Source organism: Stegodyphus dumicola, chromosome 12 (genome assembly GCF_044657685.1).
Source record: "Stegodyphus dumicola isolate Sdum_Otavi_A_Nest chromosome 12, ASM4465768v1".
NCBI classification, from domain to species: Eukaryota; Metazoa; Arthropoda; class Arachnida; order Araneae; family Eresidae; genus Stegodyphus; species Stegodyphus dumicola.
This window is the reverse complement of record NC_140779.1, coordinates 19,568,627-19,595,332: the sequence shown is the minus strand read 5'-3', so window position 1 is coordinate 19,595,332 and position 26,706 is coordinate 19,568,627. Positions and strand designations below refer to the sequence as shown.

General features: G+C 30.4%; 1 protein-coding gene across 4 annotated transcripts in view; it reads left to right on the top strand.

Moving 5' to 3' along the window:
- Positions 1-21,095, top strand: part of LOC118188258 (2-phosphoxylose phosphatase 1) — a 35,539-nt gene extending 14,444 nt beyond the window's left edge. The window contains exons 3-5 of one of the 4 annotated variants that reach the window (XR_004758082.2): positions 1,003-2,497; positions 3,050-3,100; positions 14,256-21,095. Coding sequence is in view for 1 of the 4 variants with exons in the window: in XM_035358656.2 (XP_035214547.1) it covers positions 1,003-2,288 (1,286 nt within the window). In the remaining 3 variants the exon portion in view is untranslated. Of the gene's footprint in view, positions 1-1,002 lie in introns of all 4 variants that reach the window. The other 3 variants (XR_015044374.1, XR_015044375.1, XM_035358656.2) reach the window with 3 other exon arrangements.
- The last annotated feature ends 5,611 nt before the right edge of the window (positions 21,096-26,706 follow it).

Below are 26,706 nucleotides of genomic sequence, written 5' to 3'. Positions count from 1 at the left end.
AAATAACTAATAATGAATAATTTTATTCCTTTAAATCTGCTAAATATTTATTGCATTATCTTTTAACCACTTCACAACTCAATAAATTTAAATTAAAAAAAAAAAAAAAAAAACTCTTACAAATTGTGAATTTTTTATTTCAGGAATTGTATTTTTAGGAAGAGTATGTATAAAAAATCACTTATTGACCAAAAATCAAATAAATAGAAAGAAATATAAAAATTCCACTGTCTGTTTAAATGTTGCCTTTTTTTTTAATGCATCTCACATCTCAAAATTTCTAGATGTAACTTAAAAGATTAACCGGTTATGATTTATTTTAAAATAAAATATATGAATCCTAGGTTTTTTTTTTTTTTTTTTTTTTTTTTGCTGCTATATTTCATAGCACGGCCAATACGAAAAACATTGATTTCATTTGGTTTTATTGGCATTTGATATTTTCATTTGTTAATAAGGCATTTCACAGATATTATTGTTCAGCCTAACAGTTAGTTCATATTTATAACATCACCATAAAGAATTGAAAAATTCTCACAGTGACATCAAACCAAAATGGATGGAGTGTCAAGAAATGGAAACCTTGGCTCATCAAGTAAAGAATTTCTATATCAGTTTTGCATAAAAAGGCAAGCTGTCTCTGAATCATTATCAGAAATTATGTAAAAATTCAAGGAGCTTCCAGTTTTGCTTATTAAATTTTCATTGGTGGTAAGGTCAGAACTTCCAGTCACTTCTTTCAGAATCATCTACTTTTGACATATAATTTTTTTTTTTTTTTTTTTTTTTTTTTTTTTTTTTTTGTTATGTGGACTGCATTTAAATAGCTCTCCTGTTTATATATATATTAAGGTAGCATGTATGTGTGTAGTAATTTCAGTCTTTTATGAGGCTTATTTACATGCAAGAATCTCCTGTTTTTGTATATATCAAGGTAGTAGCAATGTATATAATAATTTCAGTCTGTTTGTATGCTTATTTATTACTTTCTCATATTTTCAGGTAAAGCTCCTGTTAATGGATCATTAGAGTTTGTAGCTGTTGTAATTCGACATGGAGATCGTGCCCCTCTGAGGCCCATCAGAAACCAATCAATCATCAGCTGTGGCACTCAGAATAGTCCTCTTCTTTTGAAATATCTCAAGACTTTAAAACATTTGCGGGGATCTGCTAAGCATCTGTTCCCATTCACAACATTTCCCTTGTATCCTGCAGAAAAGCACTGCACTTCTTCTCAGATGACTTTAGTAGGAGCTCATCAACATTTAATGGTTGGACATGCTCTACAGAGAGCGTATATTGATGATCATGCTTTGTTAGATAAAAACTGGACATCTGATCATATAAAACTTTATAGTACAATTTATTCTAGAACATTTCAGAGTGCTGTAGCTTTTCTTTTTGGATTTTTACCAAGCTTTAATATAACAAACATAAAAATCATTCCATCTCCTGATACAAGGTTTTGTATGACTGAATATTATTGTAAATGCCCTCTACTAGAACATTTGCAAACTTTAATGGATAAAAAAATGAGAAGATTATTACATTCTCATCCGGCTGTAGTACATCTGTTACAGCGACTTAGTCCCATTGTGAAATCTAATCCAAATCATTCTGATATCACTGCTCCATTGGCAATGTTTGACAGTCTGATGGGCTATGTGTGTCATGGTTCTCATTTACCATGCATTCCAGGTACTAGTGATTGTGTTACATTTGAGCATGTTCGTAACCTGATTGCGTATCTTGACTGGGAAGGTCGACAATTTGTGAGAGACAGTACTCATACCAAGACAGCTCTTTTGAAGATGCAAGGATTTTTTATTCATCTAGTCAACAATATGAAAAATTTCATTAATGGAAAATCTGCTGCTCGCTTTATGCTTTACTCTGGTCATGATGTTACTTTAGAACCTTTATCAACAGCACTTGGTATTGATGATGGTAGCATGATACCATATGCTTCTCGCATCATTTTTGAAATGTACAGTCATGCCGTAAATAATAATATTCAGTATGCTTTAAAAGTTTTGTATAATGGTAAAGATGTTACAAAATACACATCTTTTTGCAAATTGTATTTTAAAGATTCTTTCAAGAAATTGGACCGTGCTTCGGAATATGGCATTTGTCCTTTTGAAACTTTCAGGAAATTTGTAGAAGAAGAATATATCTTAGCATTGCGTGCCACATCATTTGCAGCTGCATGTAATTCTTTTCATGTGACTTCTGATCCTTTTGATGTCAAATATAGTTCCTATGTTGAAGGCTCTTATAAGATATAGCAAAAACTTATTCAGATGCTATTTATACAGTTATCTGTCCATTTTTAGCATACAAATACAAAGTTAATGTTCTTCCATATTTGAATTTTATGCTAAAATATGTGCTGTTGGCTGTAAAGGTGAGAATACTACTGCAAAGCTTAGTGTTTATTTCAAATTGAAAACATCTATCACCTTCATTATGTATTGTCACCTGAACTTCAAAAAAAGTAAGAAAGTTTCATTTCAAGAATGATATTGCTATCTAATTACAAAATTTCAGAACATCCTAAGTATATCTAAGAAAATTTCATTTTTATTATTTCTTTATTATTTTAAGTTCCTTGAAAGTCATGACATTATGAAAATTCTAGTCAAAATCTTTCTTTCATGTATAATGTTTTGTATATGTTACGAAAATTTGTTGCTGTTGTGTATTATGGTTTCGAATATATTTTCTTTTCGTGAATGGATCACTAAAAAGAATTTTAAATGTATATTTATGACAGGAAAAAGTACATATCTAGTAAATATTTGGAAGATTTTTTTAATAGCATTTTTTAAACTATTGCTGGTGCAAATGCTGCAGTCTTAAATTTGTGGCACATGTAACAAATGCTCAAATAAAGGAATTAAGATACATTGTTATGGGCTAGTTGCTAGAGTTTGGCAAATTTTGAGCATTTAGAAAATTTTACTAACATGGTTCAAAGTAACAGGATTTATTGATAAGAGTTACTGAAAAAATATATTTTATATATTTTCATTTTTCTTTATTACAGATCACTGCTGTTACAAAAGAATTTGAGCAGCTTATTTTAACGTATGTTTTTGTAAGTATTAAACATGTAAAATATTCTGTCAAGTATTTTTGAGTTCATTTAGATCTGATCAAGGAAATTTTGTGGGAAGTTAGGCTAAAATTCCATAAGTGGGATAAGTTAGCGGCAAACTATTTTGGCCTTCAAAATTTGGTGAATTTTTTAGGTGGCAAAAGCACTAAAATGTTATTTTTAAATGTCAACAGAATAAAGTTTTGCAGTAGTGAAACGCCGTTATTTTATGTAAACAGAATAGTAAAATGAGATGATAAAATACTAGATGAGTAAAACAAAGTCCAACAGCCTTGCAAGTAAAAACGTAATCCTATGTATATGTAATTCATCATAAAATAATAGAATGAACAATTCTTGTAAATAATTATTAAGTAAATAAATGTATACACTTATCAGATCAGAGCACTGCGAAGTCAGTTTTAAACGTAAACAGAATAGCAAATTAATCGTATTCAGCATCATAAACTAACTAAAATATTCAAGTTACTATGGTTGTGGAATTCAACACACTAAACAACTTTCGTTCAAAGCTTTAAATATTCCACATCTTTGGATTGCCGCATGCAAAAAAAAAACAAAACTTAAAAAATAAAAAATTAACTAAATAAAATTAAATGAAAACATTCATAAATTATAAACTTCGTGTCATATGAAATCCAACATTCTCCCACCAACAACAGCTTAACCTTCTGCAAATATTTATATAAATATAATATTAAACATATATATAACAATAATATTAAACAATAAAACTTTTAAAAACAAACACAGTATTTCAAAATTAAATTTTAAAAAAATCTGGATACACTAAATTCGCTCTCTTACAGTTACCGAAATAAAGCTCAAGGTTTGCCACAAGAAAACATACAGCAGGAAAGCACAGCCAAATTAAAATTGCGCCAAATAAAAAGCTCTCACCAAGCTTGGCGCTTAGCCCTATTATGGAATTTTAAGCAGAAGTTATATACAGTCAAAAGTCGTTAATCCGGACTCGTCGGGACTTCGGCGGTTCCGGATTATAGATCATCAGTTTAAATCTCGTAAGATGGCATGCAGAAATTCTAAAATTAAAAATATGAAACCTTAATTTATGAAATAAAGAACATTATAATCTAAAGGGTATCAAAATTTACAAAAAAAAGCTTAATATTTATTTGTTTACTTTATTAAACATTTCTTTCAATGTAAACTGTTTTAAGTTGCTTCGTTTTATGTGATAATACTTTCTCTTTAATTCTATAAACAGACATAATTTCTTGTTCAGTTACAAAGTTTCGCTGTTCAAGTCCCGTAATTGCTGTGCTGAGAATACCGACTAACTTGTCAATCGAAATTTTTCCGTTTTCACTAACCTCTCTGTCACATTCCTCATGTCTTTATCCATTTTTTGCAGCAATTCCACTTTTTGTTTGATGGACATCGGAAATTCTATTTGACATAATCGAAAGTTCAAGTTTACTTTTATAAAATTGCTCTTACTGTCTGCAAAAAATAATAAGCCGGATCCAATTCGAAGATTAAGGAACAACGCAATCATCAACATTAACTGAAATAGATAATTAGATAATTTTAGATTATACGTTCCGTTGTACATAAAACGTGCATGCCAAAACGTATTCTGCGCTTGCGCACACGCATATGCGCAGTGGTAAAAGGTCTTACGCGCACGCGTAAACGCCTATGTGCATGTGTCAACGCGGCGCATGCGCAGAAAGTTTTTAGCTTTGAGGTCCGGATTATGGGTGTCTGAATTGACTTTTGACTGTATAATAATATTCTTCAATTCAAATGTTTACAATTATGTAACATGCTTAAGATGCATATAATTTTGATTAAATTAATGCAAAGTAAAAACTGAGTTTTAGCAATTTTTAAAGTTTGATTTGGCTTGTTGTTATAATTCTGTTATTTAAATCACCTTGTGACAGTTGAAACATTGCTTATAATTTGTTTATTGATAATTTTTATGTGAAGACTAGAGTAATCATTTTGCTGTTCACCACTTTTTATTTGAATTAGCCCAAAAATGAAATGTCATTTATATAATATCATATCACAGTTTTTTTTAAAATCTACACCAAAAAGAGTTAAGATATCACAGTTATAAAGAACCATTCCCCTTCTGTTGCATAAAAAGTAGGGAGAGGTGTTATAAATTGGATTTCCTACATGATAGGCTTTAATTATTATTTCATTACATCTGAAGACTGACTATATTTTGTAAATATGTCAAATTTTTATTAGTTAAACTTATCTTTTTAACTGTATCAGCTATAGAAGTTCAACAGAGTTATTTATGAGACATTTCTTAGTGATTTTTAAGTGTTTGCATCTTTCTCTTGAAATCATTTCCACCTTGTTAGCATTCAAAATAAAAATTAGAGATTGTATGAATATATTCCTAGTTTTTATATATGCTGATTTTTGTTACTGTATAATTAATTATGGGATATGAATATTAATCCCTTTAAAAGTGTATATGTTGTTTCTCCTTTCTTACTCTATTTCTCAAATTGTAGCAAGTAAATTTTCAGAATTTAATAACTTAATACATGAGGTTGCTTTTTACTGTTTCTGATTTAAATTTACTTTACCACAGTTTAGGAATGCATTGGTATACAATTGATTAGTTATTACATTCCAAAATGAATTTTCTTTTAATATACTGCTAGTGCTTGTGATTTTTAAAAATTCTTTAGCATATATATGAGGACTAGTTTATAAAATGGTTAAAATAATTTATTCTGATGCATTTATTTTTATTCCTTATGATATAACTGAATTGGGGGATTTTTCTATTTTTAATAAATATTTTCCAGTTATTCTAACATAAAAATAGTTATAATTTATGTAAGGCTATTGCTTAAATAACTCAGAGAATGACATATTTCTGTGGCAAGTTGGCAAAATGTTTATTTATTGAAGTTAATTTTAAAGCTACTGTTGCTGTTACATTAAAACTTCAAATTGTGTTTGATTAGAAATTTTAACATCATATAACTCTAAAAATCACATGTTTGAGCAATTTAAAGGGTATTCACACTAAAAATGTTATATAAGTATCAAAATAAAAGTTTGATATTTATTGCATGCCTTACACCATTAAAACAATACATGTATGCCTGTACATGTATACTTTAAAATATTTCAAATAATTCTTTGTATAGTTTTTTATTTTGTGTTGGGTTATAGGTATAAATTATACAGTTTATTAGTCTCAGTTATTATTTTTAATTTAATTAATGAGAGTAATGGTAAGAACATAATTGTTTTTCTGCAATGTTTACTATGGGGAAATTTTTTAGAAACGTGATAATTTATGTGATATATTTAAATATTTTTGTTAGTCTTCTTAATATACTGAGAGTGGATAAACATTATCTGTTGTGTTAATTTTATTTCGCATTTATTTTATTATTCATTCCAAGTTATATTTTGTATGTTTTCTTATTTTTATAATTTATAAATAACATAAAAAAATGAAGATAAAAAGTTCCAATTATATCTAAATGCTAAGAATAAATATTTGTACTGACAGATTATGGTTTTTATTGCACATGTCTTTTGAATATTTTTTTTTTTACTGTATAATATAAAATGTAAGAGTCGCTCTGAAAGTCTTGAAAATTTCTATTGGTACTTGCATATTAGTGCAACCACCTTAGTAGAAGTAGTCAGATTTTTGGAATGTGCCAAACACTGGTAACCATGCACAAAACCATTTTTTGGGCAACCCTACGCATAATGTTCTTTCAATCAGGCAATGTCACCATTTTGTATGCGTTCTTTTTGTTGTATTCCAAGTTCCAATGATTTGCCAGCAATGGAAGAAACCATGTTAAAAATGCAGGAATGCTGTATTTTGCTGCAAAATCATTGAAGAGAACAATATAAATGTCTGATTAGACAGCCAGTGCATATTGCTGAGTTTGTAAGCGAAATCAGATTTTGCATACACAAGGAAAATATTGCGGATGGATTTTGCAAAAGATGTATCATATAATCTTTGTTTAGTCATTAAAATTTGTATTTAAAATTTTTAAAGCATGTTTTCTTTTGATATGTTGATAATATTTGCCGATTTACGATAAATATCGATAATTTGGGAATTTTTTAAGCAGTTGCGAAAATTTCCAACTTGCACCCAATAAGTAATTTTCATCTTGCCATTTGTAACAAATTGCGCCAAGGTGGTTGCATTAATATGTAAATACCTGTATATTAAATTAAATAAATATGAAAGTAGTTCCTCTGTCATTTTCTTAAAATATTATCCCTTTTGTTAAATACAACTTCTTATGCTTTAAAAGCACTTTTTTAATATTGTTTGTCATTTGTTTCTTTGCAATATTATTTAAAAGTCCCTATAGGCTAGCATAGCACTTTCAGGTGAATAATTTTCTTCACTTTGGAATTTAAGAAGCCCCCATGAAGCTAAATTTTAGTGATAAGGTGAACAAGCAAATTCTTGAATCTCTTAGAAATGTGTGTTTTTTACTGTGCCAATGTATTGTCATGTGTCAGTTTTTGGTTATCTTATTTGTATTTTTTCTTACATATTATGTAAGCATTTTATGATATAACATTCACAGGGTTGGTGGTGGTTTGCAGAGGCGTAGCTATTGTTTTCAGCTCCCAGGGACAACTAAAGATTTTGCGCCTCCGTCTGTGTACCAAGAATGGAAAACATTTCATTTTAAAATTTCTTAATTACAATTTGGCAACCTCTAGATGCTGCGCCTGGGGACAATGTCCCCCATCCTAGTTATGCCACTGGTGGTTTGGGTATAATCAGAATTTTGGAATTTCAACTTTCTTAAATCCAGAATTTCCAGATTTTAAATCGCTCATTACTCTCAAATTTTGTTTTACATGAAACATTTTATTTAGAGATACATAAATTGAAATCTCTTAGACTATGGAAACATTCAATGCCAGATATGTATAGACAATTATATTATACAGAAAAACTCTTATTATAAAGTTTTGAGTTGAAAGATGATACATCAGACAGAAACATCCAACATTTTTAAAACTCATTAAATCTGTTTTTACTTGCTTTTATGAACCCATTGTTGAAAGTTAATTTAACTATGCGGATTGTGATAGAATGTAAAACTAAATGTAGTATTTACCTTTCATGTATCATTAAAATAGGTGTTATCCATTAAGGTGTGGACTCTGCAAAGTTTCTGAATGTTTTCCATTCCATTGGCAGACACCTATTAAGCATTTCCTAGGGTGCAACTGAAAGCATAAATTGTTCCATCATTTTCTATTTTCCATCATTCTCCATTGTTAGAGATCATATATTATCTCAATCCATTTCTGACGTACCTATCTATCTGTGAGAATACTGCCCAGGATTGACATCATGTGGTAGACTGATATTAAACTTGTACATGGGAGGAAGTGCATTAAAAATGTTCGTGCATCATGTGGTATCTGGTGATAACCCATTATCAGTTTTTCTGTGAAAGATTGATTGTCAGTGATTTTTTAATTAATCCTACACAGATCAGATTTGCTGTTGTAAGATATCTCTTAGCTGCTCAATTGCATTGATATCTGGAAAATTCAGTGGTGTGGCAAATGTTTGGGATTGATTTTTGTGACTCTTCTTCATATCCCTTCAAAAAGTCATTTTATATTCCCAGATAATTCAGGTGTTGGAGCATAATGCATTAATATGCTGGGAGATGCAGGACCAGATTTAGATTTGATGAGATCCTAAGCTATTTGAGATATGGGGCCCTTTATGAGGGATATGAATCAATTTTTTTTATATATGGGACACTGCTACAATTTTTCAGGGGGGCCCGAGAAAGTGGGGGCCCTAAGCTATAGCTTGTTCAGCTTATACATAAATCAGGCACTGGCGAGATTCATTTCTAGACAGTAATATCATTGCAATAAAAAGGTGACTTGTACAGTGTTGCCAGAAATTTTTCAACTAAAATAGCAAAAGAAGATTAAAAAATTCGCAGAAAGGTGCAAATGACATCAGAGATCACATGATTTTTGTGATGTCATAGACATGCATGCTCACATGACCTCTGACGTCATCACAAATTTAATGACTATTGGTTCCGTCAGTTACAGACAGTATTTGATTTTTAATCGTTTTAATTACATATCTTTAACAACAATCTACACTTTAACAAAAATTCTAAAACTTTATTGCTCATTTTCAGTTGTTTAAATATCCATTTCTTTTTAAATTAATTCTCATTTAATTTAGGTTCTATTTTTAAATTAATTTGTGCATATCCATTCAAGAGATTCCTCACGTTTAGACTGTTAGTGCTTTTGTTCCAAAATTTTTTAGTTGGCAGTTAATTTGTTTATTTATTCATTTATTTTTGCTTTATTGTGAACATTTTAATTGAGGAAAGTAGTTTTTTCAGTGAGTTTTCCATTCTGCCTGTTGGGCTTATTTCAGATTCTGATTGCTTAGAAAAGCCTTGTTTTTTCACTGTGAAATTTATTTGTGTTATTAACAAAAAAAAAAAAAAAAAAAAAAAAAAAAAAGCTTTGATTTTTAAGTCATTTCTATAGTTTAGTTCTTAGCAATATTATAATCAGGAGAAGGAATTTCATTTTTTCCTCTGCTTTGGTACCCAGTATATGGTGCCTAAACTGAAAGTTCTTTTGTTTGATTCATTATCAGCATAGAACTTAAGGGGGTAAACAAAATGCATGGGGATGAGGGGGGAAGGTGAGAGGTTCCGAAGCAGTTTTTTTCCTTTCTTTCCCACTTTTTCTCTCTATCCCCTTCTCGTTATACCGACGTCAGACTGTGCAGCCTTGAAAATTAAAAGCCCACATGTAAAACGGATTGCTAGATGCCAACTTCTACTTAAGCCTAAATAAACTTTTTTTGGAATAGAAATTATTTTTATTTGATACATTATTTTAACATGTAAGCATTTTATGATATATTAAAAAAAATCTTTGAAGTCACAAAAAGTAGCATACATAAATGATGGAGGTGGCAAAAATTTTGCAAAATCGCAAATACTAAAATTTTAGTAGCACAAGTTTGTCAAAAGTCACAAATTTGTGAAAAATCACACAATCTGGCAACACTGGGTTCGCAGAGATATTTAGGTATATTTTAAATATCAGAGTGTCTATGTATGATTGAAGTAAAAGTTTTCTAACAAAACATTTCCCCAGATACAATTATTCCCCCATCAGTTATTTATTTATTTTTTTGTTAAGGTGCTGTTGCTTGTATTTTAATTAAAAATCAGCACTTATATCCAGGTAACCACTTATGTCTAAGTAATATGCTAGAACAGAAAATTAGAATCTGTATACTGCTTAAAACATCTTTTGTAAGGCAATTCTTTCAGTAAACTAAGGTTAGCTTATTTACTTAGATTGATTAATTAGCATACAGCAAGTAGTGGTGTATTTAATTATGGCAAAGCACACTAGGGCTATTTGCCTAATGGGAGGGATGCCTTCGTGGAGGACTTTCTAGGGGGAACTGGCTCGTATACACGTTACACATGGGGAAAACCACGAAAACACCCATGCAGCCAGCCCGTTCGCGGGATTCGAACCTCGGACCGAAGTACCAGTGTTCAGCGACTTTACCGCTCGGCCGCTGGTGGGCCCTAGCATACAGCAAGATTTGGTGCATAACATAAATTGTGATATTTAATTCTTATCACTAGTCGTAAAATTATCAGTGAGTCAAACAGTATTCCTTGCTTGTATAAAAAAGTATAACCATTGCTTATTTTTAGCATCAGTGAGCTATAGCTAGCATAATCTAAAAATTACATTTTAAAAGTTGTTGTTGTGTACTGCTACTTATGCTGACTTGTCTGACATGTGATATCAGCCCAAGCCCACGAAATTCTTCGTGACAAGAGCGTAAGATATGCCTGTTGTTGGCAACAGCCTTAAGGACCATACAGGTGACAGTGTGATTTAGCTCAGTTCCACCTCCAGTTTTAATGGAGAGCACCCTAGGGAAACATTTTATAAGTACTTACTGTGACTGGCCATGAACACCCATCAAGCTTAAGTCTCATGGCTTTCGTGTTTGTATGCCATTTTTAAAAGTGCTCAAATCTGATTCCATCATGTTACTGCCTTTTCAAACTTGCATCAAATCTCTAATTAACCTATAATACTAAATAGCAAAGCTTAGTACAGTCAAAAGTCGTATTCAAAGTCAAAACGAATTAACGGTATAACGGACAGTAAAAGCAACATATTGTTAAAGGAAAGCAACATATGCTTTGCCTTTATCACCACTGCCAACACAAATATGCATGTGCGCATGCGCGTAATACATTTACGAATGTGCGTTTAATGTATAACGGACGGTATAAGCTAAGCTAAAATTATCTAATTCAGTTAATGTTGCAGATTACGTTGTTCCTTAATCTTCGGGTTGATCAGGCTTATTATTTTTTGCAGACTGTTAGAGCAGTTTTATAAAAGTAAGCTTGAACTTTCAATTATGTCAAATAGAATTCCTGATATATATTTACTAATATGTAAAGGATCTACAAAGGGAAAGTATGTTTAGAAGTCCATTAAACAAAAAATGGAATTGCTGCAAAAAATGGATAAATGCATAACCTTCGTTTCTCTAACCATTCCGAAATCTGTTTATCAATTTCACGCTGCGCTGCGGCTCGGGGGGGGGGACGCCGTGGCGTGCAATGAATTGCAAGTTAATTTGTCAGCACTATCCTTATCTTCAGGGCAGATGTTTTTATTTTATTTGGCTTATAATTCCTTACTAAATGTAGTATTTCATCTCGATGTACTCCGTCTTTGATATGATTTAAATCAAATTCCTCGTCATTATAACTGGCTTCTGATAAAGAAGAAACTGACACAGAGGTTATTGAAAACAAAAAAATTTCGATTGACAAATTAGTCGGTATTCTCCACACAGCAATTATAGGACTTTAACAGTGGAATTTTGTAACTGAAGAAGAAATTATGTCTGTTTATAAAATTAAAGAGAAAGTATTATCACATAAAACGAAGCAACTTAAACAACTTACATTGAAAGAAATGTTTAATAAAGTGAACAAATAAATATTAAGCTTTTTTTTTTTTTTTTAGTAAATTTTGATACCCTTTAAATCATAATTGTTCTTTATTTCATAAATTACGGTTTCATATTTTTAATTTTATAATTTCTGCATGCCATCTTGCCAGATTTAAACTGATGATCTATAATCCGGAAAAATCGATAATCCGGAATCGCCAAAATCCTGACGAGTCTGGATTAACGACTTTTGACTGTACTATGTTGTATTTATACTATTTTGTGCATTTGATAGATGCTTTTGTTTGAATTTAGTTTATTTTCCTTTGCATAAAGAGAAGATGGTTATTTTCATTTGTATAAAACATGTTGGTCATGCTTTTGCTCTTCAAATGCATGTGTTTGTAAATTCAAGAAAGCATAGGGTATGGTGAGGAGTTTGTTATTGGTTTACATTGCGTTATTAAGCTTAAGAGCTTTTATATTATATATGACCGCGAAAAGGGGAATATCTTTTTAAAAAAGGTTCTACTGCTGTAACTTCATCTACATCAGGTGTAGTCAACCTTTTCATACCTACCACCCATTTTGTAGGTAATAAAATTTCGTGCTGCCCAGCGGTTCGTCACTGGTTTAATTTAGTGTGACTGCAAAGTAGTTTTTTGAGTGGAGGTTTAGTAAAATATATATAGTCAAATTCATCCATTTATTTATACTTTATTATAATAGATGGAATGTATATTAAAAAACAAAAGACTACTTAAATTGAAGTAAACAAAGATTAAATGTTATATTTTTAATTAGTTATTAATGAGATCCTTGGGGCTGATACGCTGTGAGATTAAATATTTGAAACCTGGTTTATTTTCTTGAGGAACAAACAATTCAAAAGGAACAAAGTCCTTTTTAAGAAATATTCAGATGGTTTCTCTCTTTAATCATAATATAATTAATAGCTTTAAAGCCTGATTCTGGGAGATATGAGGTAGGAAAAAGTATCAATAAATTAGGTATAATATTCCACACATAAAAGTAATGCGTTTTTTTTAATTATCATTATTGTATTTAGCCAAAGGTTTTCGGTATCTGCCATCATCAAAAGTATATTTACTCTCTTCATCATATTTGAATTCTAACTGTTCTGCATGTCAAGTAATATCAATCTCAGTGTTATTTACATTAAAAACATTTTTCATCCAGTCAAACACTTCAACTTTAAAATATCATCAAATCATTTTTATTTTTCCATTTAAGTTCAGGAAGGTGATCATTAAACCTTTCACCCACCTCAGGAATTAATCATCTTTTACAGGTGACAATTCGGGATATTAATGAAATTCTGTCTCTGTAGGTTATGGTAAGGAAATTTTAATGTATAATTAGGTACTTTATTAGTGTTGGAAACAGGATTTTGTAAGTAATTATTTTCTTTTCACAAGACATGCTGTATTTTCTAGGGAAGATAATCTTTTACAAGACTTGCTTACACTTTTGTTTGATTTATCCCCTGTGGTGTAGCGAAGGGGGGGCAGCAAATTCCCTATCGTTGAATAAATATTAAGGAGATTAGAGGAAATTCAACTCCTCGAAACAGTGAAGCCGAAAACATCACCAACATTACGCAGTGTGGCAACTACCATACTTTAATAACTATTAAAGGAGTCATCCCATCTAAGTATCTGTATTTAACGTTTCCATTTGTGTTTACTCTAACATTCGTACTTTCTAAATTCTATCCCTTTTTCCATTAGAAATAGAGGGAAATGGCACTGCGTAGCTTATTTTAAGCGTATCCTTAAATTCACCCTCCATTAAGTGACTATCCGTCAAAAATCCGTTGCATCTAGGATGTTTAAAATGTCATCTAGATCTCTTACTCGAGGTTGCAAAAATTCGTAGAGTATTTATTACTTCCCATTTTTTGGATGCACTACGGGTAGGTAGACTTAAAACCAAAGTAAAATATGTGACCCTACTGATTATTTCTACTATTACGTCTTTTTGATGGCGAAAGATACGTCATTAAGTGGTAAGAAATGGGAAAGGAGCAGAAATTGTGTTGATTTGTCAAAAAGGATCTTTGAAATGCTTAATGTGTTTTCTGAAACTGGTTTTTCTCTCTCGTAGCGATTTTGGAGCTAACTCAAATGTTAAGAAAAATGAAACCAGAAAAGTACACTGGAATACCTTCCTCCGTGCCACTGGGTAGCATGACGAATCAACAAAGCTAAAGGTGATATTCTTTTGCGCTAGTGGTAGAGAATTTGACTCGCATTAGACACGGGATCGAAACCCAAGGTCATTACCGTCTTCAAGGACATGCGAAACTCGTGAACTGCAGCACTTCAAGATCAAGTTTATTGTCAAATACAATATATTTGCAATTGATTATGAGCTTTATCGGCTCCTTGAAGCTGAAAATTGATTTCATAAAATGTCTGCCAAAATAAAAAGCATCATCCTTTATTATTTTTAATTCTTAACAAAGATTTGTCATTAATATTTAAAAAAAAACCCGTGTGATATGGTTATATAATACTACAAAACAAAACAAACATGCACCTTTCAGCAACCATCGAATTTCTGTATGTAAAAGTATATTAACAAAATCATCATTATTGTCCTGACATAATACTGTCAAAACATTCTACAATGCTTGGCATTGGATTTTATCTAGTTTACAGCTTTAATTATTACACTCAATGATGAATGGATACTTGTACCTAAAAGCTTTGCCACAACATATCTATGCACCATACAATGAATGCACAAAATATTTGGAAATTCGTTCTTTAAATAAGTAATAAATCCATGATAAGGGGGCCTACTCTTGATGATATTCCATCAGTAGCATATGCAACAATAGTGTTCAAGAATATATTATTTTTTTCTTAAAGTATGATTTTACAGCATTAAATTTTGATAATTCTTATTGTATATATAATAAGATTTATTGCAAATAATGTTTCTTCTTGTAGTGTGTTATTTTTATCAAAATAGCATACATATGTCACTAGTAGAACATTATTTGCAAGCTGACTCATCCAATTGCATAGCAAACGAAGAGGTTTTGAGAATACCTTATAAGTTTATTTTCAACAATAATTGCCAATTTTTCAATTCATCACTTTATTCTGCTGTCATTTAAAGACAATGTTCTCAAAGCTTAAGGTATATCCTGATGCATCACTGTCGAAATAAATTCTTTTATAGAGGGTATTATTTAAGCTCTACCAATGTTATACCTTTTTACCACTTTTTGCAATTAATTCTGATAGATGATAAGGCCGTTTATCCATCTTCATTAATGGAATATTATTTCTTGAATGGTGCAGCTAATTTTGGGTGATTTTGAAATTTTTTACATGTATTTAAAAAATATTTAATGACCTTATCGGTGTGTTTTTGGTGCTTTGTAGCAAGGTGTCCTTCCGATTGAGTTGGCTTCATTGCTTTATTTGATAATGTTTTAATGCATATTAAACACATTAAAACTTGTTTATTTGCAACACATTCAATAAAATCCATCTTCAGATATTCTGTTGAGTAACCATGAGCATATTTATTTTATCTCGCTCCCCCTTGAGACATAAGTTATGAAACACAATTCATAAAACCTATTTTAAGCTATAGACACATGTTCATTTTACAAATCTAACTAGATATTACCTACTGAAACAAACTCAACTTGAAACTTGAGCGATGACATCCTGCTTTCGTTAAACCAGTATCACATCTACTGCCTAGCCTCAGCAGTGCCTTGAAAAATGCACTTCCCAGAATTTTAGCTTTCAGGATATCTGATTGATTGATCTACAATCAAAAGTCGTTAATCCGGACTCGTCGGGACTTCGGCGATTCCAGATTATCGATTTTTCCGGATTATAGATCATCAGTTTAAATCTCGTAAGATGGCATGCAGAAATTCTAAAATTAAAAATATGAAACTGTAATTTATGAAATAAAGAACAATTATGATATAAAGGGTATCAAAATTTACAAAAAAAAAAAGCTTAATATTTATTTGTTTACTTTATTAAACATTTCTCTCAATGTAAGTTGTTTAAGTTGCTTCATTTTATGTGATAATACTCTCTCTTTAATTCTATAAAAAGACATAATTTCTTGTTCAGTTACAAAGTTCCGCTGTTCAAGTCCCGTTAATTGCTGTGCCGAGAATACCGACTAACTTATCAATCGAAATTTTTTGTTTTCACTAACCTGTCTGTCACATTCTTCATGTCTTTATCCATTTTTTGCAGCAATTTCCCTTTTTGTTTGTTGGACATCGAAACATACTTTCGTTTTGTAGATCCTTTGGAAGTTCCAGCATCGGAAATTCTATTTGACATAATCGAAAGTTCAAGTTTACTTTTATAAAATTGCTCTTACAGTCTGCAAAAAATAATAAGCCTGATCCAATTCCAAGATTAAGGAACAACGCAATCTGCAACATTAACTGAAATAGATAATTAGAAAATTTTAGCTTACACCGTCCGTTATACGTTAAACGAGCTGGCGAAAACGTATTCTGCACTTGCGCACACGCATATGCGCAGTAGTCAAGGTCTTACGCGCAACGCCTGTGCGCATGTGCCAACGCTGCGCATGCGCAGAAAGTTTTTAGCTTTGAGGTCCGGATTATGGTTGTCCGAATTAACGACTTTTGACTGTATATGAAAACAATTTCTTTGGGAAAAATGTATGAGGCTTAAACTTCAATTTGAAAATTTTCATCTCTAATGCAAAATGCCCTACATAGCTAGTCAGAGCATTTGTTCCAGATAAACTGTTATGGCTAAGAACCCTCGAGTGATAGAAGAAAGAGAAGCTCATTTCTCAAGTTTCTCTTAGCCTCATTCCTTATTATGGGGTTATCCTATCTAATGTGAGGCTAGAATAAATTTGTCTCAGAAATGAGGCCCTTCTACCATTGGAAGGTTCCTAGCTGAAACAGTTTCTCTGGAACTGATGTCCCGACTAGTTACATGAGACATTTTGCAGCAGAGATGAAAATTTTTCGCCGGAAGCTTTGTCCCTTGTAGGTTTTTCCCAAAGAACTGGTTTTCATGTAGGACAATCAATCAATCAGATAATCCGAAAGCTAAAATTACATAAATGTTTCTTTCGGCCACTGTTGAGGGTAGGTAGCAGATGTGATAACCCCATTATTTGCATTATAGTCACAGAACAACACATAAGAGAAATGTTAAAACCATATAAATATATGGAAACAGGAGTAAGCTCTGCATGCGGGGATACAGTCAAGTAAAGAATTAAATGTAATTTCACACGTATATATATGTATACATTAATGCATTACTGGGAGTGTTTCACTCTGCTTTGAGCTTCATCACTGGACAAAAACCTCTAATGCCTCACCATGAAAGCTTAAATCGCCCACTAGTAGTCAGTAGGGACCAGGTTGACTATCCCTAATCTATATTGTACCTGGAATATAATTCTTTCATTTTCATGGACTTCAGACAGCGGTTTAGTATCAAACTTCCATTGAATTTTTATTTATATTTTTAAGAATTTTTTTAATGATTACATTTTGAACTTTTATGTGTTTCTGATCATTTTCTGTATCAATAAATAACCAAAAAATTTATTTTCATGAAGATTAATTACATACATGCAGTACAAATGTTCAGAAGTGTTAGAAATTTATATATATTTAGTAAAAAAATTGTAGAAGTTACTCCTCTTTCTTTCAATTCCATGAGCTTAAAATGTGTTAATTTTCACAAGTAGTAAGTAGTTTTAAGTTCTATTCAGTTGACATTTTAAGTTTTCAAGTTATTTCATTCCTATAAAACAGAACCTGACTTGAAAGTTTAATTTCAGTAAAACAGAGTTTAATATCATAAATATGGCATTTTAACACATTTTTAATTCATTTTCACTTGTAACTTAATGCAGGTGATCTATATAAAAGGTCGTTGGTCTCAACTTAAATTGCATGTTGTCTGAATGCAAGATAAAACAGCTGACAGGCCAGAATGTTTTTTTAAACAAAATAAAAATAGTTTTAATAACTTTTAAAATTTGTTTCCTAAATATATATTAAAACATACATAAATAGTAATAAATTCAAATTTATATTTAATATGAAATGTAAAGTTTGGTATGTGTAAAACATTTTTGCTAGTTGTCCTTTGTAATTCAAATATATTGGCAACTAAATATTAAATTCCAAGACTAACATTTCTTTTAAATAATTATAATATGTTTAATTATTTGATAACTTTAATTTAAAGTAAAAAAAATATTAAACAGTTTTTGAGAGGAAATTTACCAAATGAGATAAAATTTGGGAATAAATAATAGCAACTTTTCTCTTTCACTTATTCATGAAAATTTTTTGGATGCATTAATAAAAATGTATATGTTTGTATGTGAGTAATTATAAACTTCTTTGTTTCTTACTACACTTGATGGTGTTTCGATTCTGATAAAAACTGAAGCCTTGAAGAGAGATCACTACAAATTGTAATGCGTTGTAAATGCTGACTGAACAATCAGGTTCTTTTCTCATTAATTTTCAATTGTGAAAAAAAGCTGTTTACTTATAAATGTATTCTCAAACAAAGCGACCTTTCTATGCACTAGCTATAGTAACAAAAATCTTGAAATGTTTGCAACAAATACCAATTTAAATTTCTTAGTGGGTATCATAAAACTGCTTGGGGCCCACCAGTTTGAGACTTGTGTTAGGTAATATGTGCTTGGTTTCCAAAATCGATAGAATTACCAATTTTTAAATTTTTTGCTAAAAAAATATCGTAATATCCTTACTACACTGAAGAGAAATTTTGAAATGATCTGACGATAATAAATGGTATAAAAACACATTAAAAAATTTGACTGCCCTTTAAATGCCACACCCCTTTAGTGTTTATTTATTTATTTATTTATTTTTACTTTTTAATTGTTTCAGTAACTTATTAAAAATCAGTGTAAAAGAGGAATGTTGTTAATCAGCAAACTCTGTTTATATGTATAAAATGATTTATTTAAATGCAAAATGATGATGGGAAAAATTTTTTTTTAACCTTTTAACTGGCAGGTTTATATATATGCATTTCAGCAATTATATGTATAATATTTCAGCAAATATTTCTATGTGTATTATCAGCCAGCTTTGCTATGCTTCTTCAGAAACTGAAATTATTTGTGATAAAATAGGAACAGAAAGACATAGTCCAATGAAAGTGATCAAGTTCCTGACTGTAACATTATAGAACTGGAACAGACATTAAACTCTTTAATTAATTAAAACACATCTGAATTAATTTAAAATGCAGTTTATATGTGAGAACAAATGGCTAAAAGGAGAGAAGAAATCACATATGCTATATGTGAGAACAAATGGCTAAAAGGAGAGAAGAAATCACATGTGCTGCTGAGTGGTTTTAAATAAAATGTTTTACATTTGTTCAAATTTTGCTTTGAAAAAATGAATAATGCAGCAAATTAATGTTATTAATATTCATTATAAGTGCTTTAGAAAATATATCATAATTAATTCATGTATTAAAATTGTTTTGAATGTGTTTTAAAAAACAAAAACAGGTAAAAAAAAATTCTTGCATTTTTTGATTTTTTTGCAATATTTCTGACCAGATAAAGTTTTAAATGAAAGAGTGTAATTATAAGTTTATATTAACCAATTGAATAGTACTAGGTTTTATTTTATGTGTATATATGTATTGAAGTTCAATAATAAAATTTTTAACAAATTTGAAATGATTTAATGACCATTCAGACAGTGTAAATTCTCTAAACTCTGTTTTCTTAGTTTGCATTTTTTCAATAAATCATTTTACTGAAAGTCTTAGGACTTACACAGATATAGACTAAATTATTTAATATTTTTACTGTGTATTTAAAATTGTATACTTAATAGAAACAAAAATGAATTTTCAAAATAGTGAAAAGAAAAATTTTTGAAGTGAAAATGTGATTGAGATCATGTTTTTCCCAAAGTTTTTACATAAAAAATATGCTTTTTATTTTTTGTTCTCGGAAACTAATTTATTAATTGCAAAATTGATCCTTAAAATTATTAAGAACACTCTAAATAAATACAATAAAAAAATTGCGGCAAAAACATTGAAAATTGTAGGAGAAGAAAAACATTTTAATTGTTAAATATTTCTTTAAAAAAAATTAATTAAAAAAATTACTGGCAAAAAAATGTTTAAGCTTAAAATCACTTTATCTTACAAAATCACTTAATAATATTTATAAAAAGTAGTTGAAAGATCTTAAATAAAAAAAAATAAAAACAAAAGGCATTCAAAAGGTACCAACCCACTTATATGATTTTGGAAAAAAATAATTTTCTCGTTTAAACACATTCTGGGTATTGGTACATGTTCAGTTGAATAAACCGTTCAATAGGCTATTTAAAGTCTTTATTTTTATGCCATCTTTGTGTTAGTGTCTTATTTACTAATAACTTTGTACATGATAAAATAGTGATTTATTTCCTTTTATTTTTCAACATTTCATTTTTTATAATGCATTTGGTATTAATTTGTAATGTGAAATTTCAGAAAGGAATAATTAGATGTATGTATGTAGGAGAGTCTTCAGATCTGTTGAGACAAAATTGTCGTATTCTGAATTGACAAGTTCATATTTTTATCTCATTTCTATTTCTAATCTGTATCTCATTTTTATTTATCAGTGTACTTAAAAACATATTGCTGTAGCTTGTAATATTATTTACACACATGGTGATTTTATTTTATATCTCATTTTTATTTGTAATCTGAACTCCTTTTCATTTATTAATGTACTTAATGCAAAACAGATTGCTGTAGCCTGTTATATGTATGCACACGATGTTTGATTTGTATACGTGATGTGTTTTGTGTATTTAGTAACTTATTTGTACCAGCATTTACTGTGATATATTATATGTGTATCATGGAAATAAATATCAGTATCATGACATGTTTCTTGTATGTATGAGAACTTCTATGATTTCATTACTTTTTTTGATTTAAAAAAAAGTTTGATTTTAGATGGACGAGAAATATGATTAGAGAAGTATCAACATGCTTCCAGAGTGAAGATAATTAACTTTTACCCAACTGCATGTACTAGAAATCAATGCATGTAGTATACAGGTTGCTTGGGGAAAATTGTTATATTTTCTTCATTATTGTTCTTAGACATGCATTTCAGATTATCAAGATATGTAAAATATGGGGGAAATTCATAATTGTGTTGATATTTTTGAATGGGAAGTTTTTTCAAATACTGTATTTCTGAGTGTATTTTCTGCGATATCGAAAAATGAGGGGCAAAAACTACGCAATTTTTTTCAAAGTAGGCTTTATTTTAGTTCTTTTTCTGTCAGTCAAAAGTCATGATTTTATAATTACGTTAATTAGATTTACTGTTCTAGAAACTGAATGTACTTCTTCCAAACAATTTTCTTTGTAAATTGCATATAAATAGCTCATGTTTGCTAAATTTGAGTAGTTTCAAAATAGAAAAACTGAATTAACGATTAACTGCTGATGGTAACTGTAAGAACCGTACAAAAATTGTTTAATAGTATCAAAAACTCACTTTTTGTTCTGTTGCAATATTTATTTTCTTTTTCTCATGCATTATTTTCCATGCCTGACGCATCAAAGCTGCTGCAATTTTGTCTGCTTAAATCGCAATCAGAATTTTATATTGCCAGTGGAAATCATAGTTTTCTGAAAATTTCTCAATTTCTGGTGAAAGTAATTACAGTGCTTTCATAAGCAAAAAAAGGGGTATATTAGTCTGTACTCTAGCCCAAAAGGGCTATTAGTCTGGAAATATGATTTTACCTGTTTTCACTTGTCACTCGGGATTGTTGCCATTTAGCAAAATGTAAGATATTTGTCTGTAATTGAGCAAGCTAATCTATTTAAAAGCAACAGATGCAGCTCATAAGAAAATAATTTTTTGCTTTTTAATTTGATTGATTTAAACTTCGGCAACACATAACCCATAGGCCACCGAGTTCTCCAACTGAGTAAATAAAGTGTAATATATAAAAGTAAATTATAAAATGTAAATATAAAACGAGCACTTAAAGAAGATATTTATATATATAAAATAATAATTTATAATACATAACCAATATATTAAATATACAGTCAAAAGTGTTTAATCGGGACTTCGGCGATTCCGGATTATAGATCATCAATTTAAATCTGGTAAGATGGCATGCAGAAATTATAAAATTAAAAATATGAAACCGTAATTTATGAAATAAAGAGTAATTATGATCTAAAGGGTATCAAAATTTACAAAAAAAAAAAAAAAAAAAAAGCTTAATATTTATTTGTTTACTTTATTAAACATTTCTTTCAGTGCATGCATGCCTAAAGCATACATTACGCATAGTCGAAATTAGAAAATTGCAACCAGAAAACTATTTGATGTGTTCGTGATATTTATAATGATGAGGAATTTGATTTAAATCATATCAAAGATGGAGTACATCGAGATGATATACTACATTTAGTAAGGAATTATAAGCCGAATAAAATAAAAACATCTGGCCTGAAGATAAGGATAGTGCTGACAGATCAACTACCAGTTCATTGCGCCCCACGACATCCCCCCCGCAGAGCAGCATGAAATTGATAAACAGATTTCAGAATGGTTAGAGAAACAAAGGATATGCCTTTATCCATTTTTTGCAGCAATTCCACTTTTTGTTTGGTGGACGTCGAAACATGCTTTCGCTTTGTAGATCCTTTGGCAGCTCCAGAATCGGAAATTCTTTTTAACATAATCGAAAGTTCAAGCTTACTTTTATAAAATTGCTCTAACAGTCTTCAAAAAATAATAAGCCAGATCCAATTAGAAGATTAAGGAACAACGCAGTCTGCAACATGAACTGAAATAGATAATTTTAGCTTAGCTTGTACCGTCCGTTATACATTAAACGCGCATACGTAAACGTATTATGCGCATGCGTAAAAGTATGTGTATGCGTTAACGCATTATGCATTGACGCATGTGCAGAAAGTTTGTAGCTTTGAGGTCCGGATTATAGATCATTTCGGATTATGGACGTCCAGATTAAAGACTTTTGACTGTATTTTGTGATGCCAAAGGTTAACCTACATCAAAAATTCTAAACATATGCTGCTTTCAAAATTTTTTAATTTTGCTGTTGAACTGATGGCACAAGAACAAAAAAAACTGATGCTTGATAACAAAGCTAAAATGAAAAAAAAAAAAAAAGAAAGAAAAGGGGTTGGCTGGAGTAAGTGCAACAGCAGACTGTAGACTGCAAGCTCAGAGAGAGGGTAAAAAAACCTTAGCAAATCCTTTTGGATAATCGTCCAAATTTAAAACATTTCAGATTTATTTTTGTAGTAATTAATTTGTTTACCTTTTAACTGGGCTGTTATCTTTTCCCTCTAAGCCATGAAATGTGATTACTTCTAGCCATTGGCTTTCCATAAAATCTTTGAAAGTTTTTTTTTTTAATTTTTTAACCAAGATGTCAAGTGGTTACATTTCCAGGAATCAGAGCCATACTTTTTTGTTCTTTCAAGTGTCTTCTCTGTTTTCCCATTTAGATAGTCAGGAACACATGTATTTTCTATGAGATAAACATTTGGAAATTATTTTTCTCTCCAAAATATCTCAAAAGAAAATAAAGAGGGGTGAGGCAAAAAATGGTATGGTCCTCGTAGAGCAAAAATTTTCATAATTTTTCTTTTTTCGAGGTAAGAAATTATACTGTTTATTTTTGAAGAAATATATTAGTAGTATAACATGTAGTTGAATTTTATTGCAAGTAATAACACATATGTAATGGTATCTCAGTATATGTCTTGTTTGGATGAGAAATTTTTTGTTTGGAATATGACTCGAGTTCGATGCGTCACGCCTGTCCGCACTATTCTCTTTCGAAACAATACTATGACTGCCTATGAGCGTCACTATGCCTGTTGCTACTATTTAATAAACTTGAGTTTTCAAGTGACATTTTTTGCGCAAATTTCTTGTAAATTCATTAACTATGAGTTATAGGAAAGTTAATGAGTCAAGCAACGAAGAAGAGTATTAGGATCACCATGGAGGTGAAAAAAAGAGACTGTTGAAAAGTATGAAACTGGCATGCTTATCCGGAATATTGCATACCATATGCCGAGTATGATTGTGAAAAACAAAAACATGTAGTTACAAATATTATACAGAGATAGATGATTTTGTGCAGTTATATGTGAAATTGTATTTTTTCTGTGTACTGTAACATGAAAAACTAGATACGATGCTCTGCTGGAAAAATAAGAATACAGGAACAAGTCTATTTAACATTAAGTAAATGGTTTAATCTCGCCAATTTATCGAGATTAAACCATATACTTTCTGGTCGCCAAATTCGGCGACATTTTGTTCCAGTCCCTGTATAACTGTAATGGATATTATGATTGAGTATCTGTAATTGATGTTCTGTGCAATTGTAACTGTATTCAGCCTTCCAATAAATTTGAGACACATGCCTTCCAGTAAATTTGAGAAATAGAAAGCACTAGAAATATTTCTGGCCGGGTGAAATTTACATAAGACTGGAGAGAGCTTCTGCTGTGTAAGTTGTTGTTAGTTTTTTATCCAGCGCGAGTTCGAAGTACTGAGATATCTCTGGGTTAGCTTCGGGTTGTACTCGTGGCAAAGTCAGGTTCTACAATTTTAATTTATTTTCTCCACTTGCGATCAATAGTCGGGTATGATTAGAATACTTGCAACGTTATAAGTGACATCCTCATTATCCGTATTTGAATATGCAATGAACATGCGTAAATAATTTTTCGTTTCATGTGATTTTCGCTTGCATTTAATTATTTGTCAGAAGTAAATGTTGTTAAATTTCTGCTGGAATGAAATAAGGCCCCCCCCCAAAAAAAAGACATCTGTTTAATAATTTATTTCTTGATGAGTGTGTTATTTAAAAGCTTGTTATTCGAGAATAGATCCTTTCATAGGCTATTCAAGAATAGTGTGTTTCAATCCACATACGCAGAAAGAAAGCAAGATAAAAACCTCAACAGGTTTTCTCAGCGCTATCTTTTTGCTACGATAATTACAATTATTATGCGCACTTTCCTTTTTTTCAGGAAAAATTGGGTATGAAAACTAACCTACTCCGGTTGTAAACGAAGTAAACTGTCGTATAGTAGTGACATCTGACGGCAAAGTTCCTAAGTAAACAGCTGTTTGCTATTTTTTCCTTCAATAAGTTGAACTAAACACCGATTTTTTTATGATTTCTTCCTTACTATACCATATCATTTTATATCAATTATTAATTATAAGTTTTATAATTAGTTTTGTTATTGTATTTATTTACTTTTTTTTTTTTTGGTAATTAGTGGGATTTTAGTTATGTCGATCAGTTGTCAGTGTATATTCGTCTATCGAACACCAAAACTACAAAAATATAATAATTCTAGAATATTTTCATTGAATATTCATTAATTCTGAATTTAATTCTAGAATATTTTCATTGAATTATTAATCTAATTAATTAATTTTCTATAACAATACAAAAGAAATGTTTTTATGGTATATTAATCACGAAGTCAAAAGAATTGTGCTGATACTTGTTATATAACAATTCTTTCGAAAAGAATATTTTGAAGTTACTTTAATTATTAGTTTAATTTAATTAATTTATTATTTAAGTACACGTGTAAAGTGTGAAAAATCTGACTAAGTAGGCTTATTTTTATATGTCAGGGTAGTGGTGGATTTATGAAGTGCGAAACGCATCTCCTCGAACTTCTGGATGCTACTGTAATCGCGAAAAATTTCGGGTATCCTATTTCAACAGAAATATTCAATTTGACCGTCCATGAATGCATTTCGACGATTTTGTTGCATAATGTCTGTACGTACGCTCTGAATGAAGGACCTTTTTTCCTTCCGAAACGGATTGCAAAATGTTTTTTTTTGTGACATCTGTACGTACGTATGTATGTATCTCGCATAACTGAAAAACGATTGACCGTAGAACGTTGAAATTTTGTATATGGAATTACTGTAATATCTAGTTCTATACGTTTCTTTTTTATTGCAATCAACAGTACCAAACGTAAACATATTTTCTCATCCTGTTTGTGGCCTTCGTTTTTTATCTTTTGCGCGAACAGGAAAGTGTTTCCGACCATGCATTGCTATGTAATTTTCCTTTGTCTAGGTGCACTGCATCTCTCCTGAAAGTTTGTAACTGTTGTGCTGAAACACCCTGTGTATACCCACATCCTTACTCGGCTTAAAATTCCTGACCCAACCTTTATTTTCTCAATCGTTGGTCGTAGTCATATACTTCCAGTTACATAAGCATTTTAAATGACGAAGTATTCATGTTTTGAAAATTTAAAAAAAAAAAAAAAAAAAAAAAAAAAAAATTAATTAATTTTCGACAAATGAACGAAATCTAACTTTTGATGCGGTCTCGCGATTACTCTTCTATTTGGAAAAGTTATGAAGCTCGTTATGAAAAATTAAATTATAAGAGAACTGCCACAATAAAAGAGACTTGGATATTTAAAGTTTG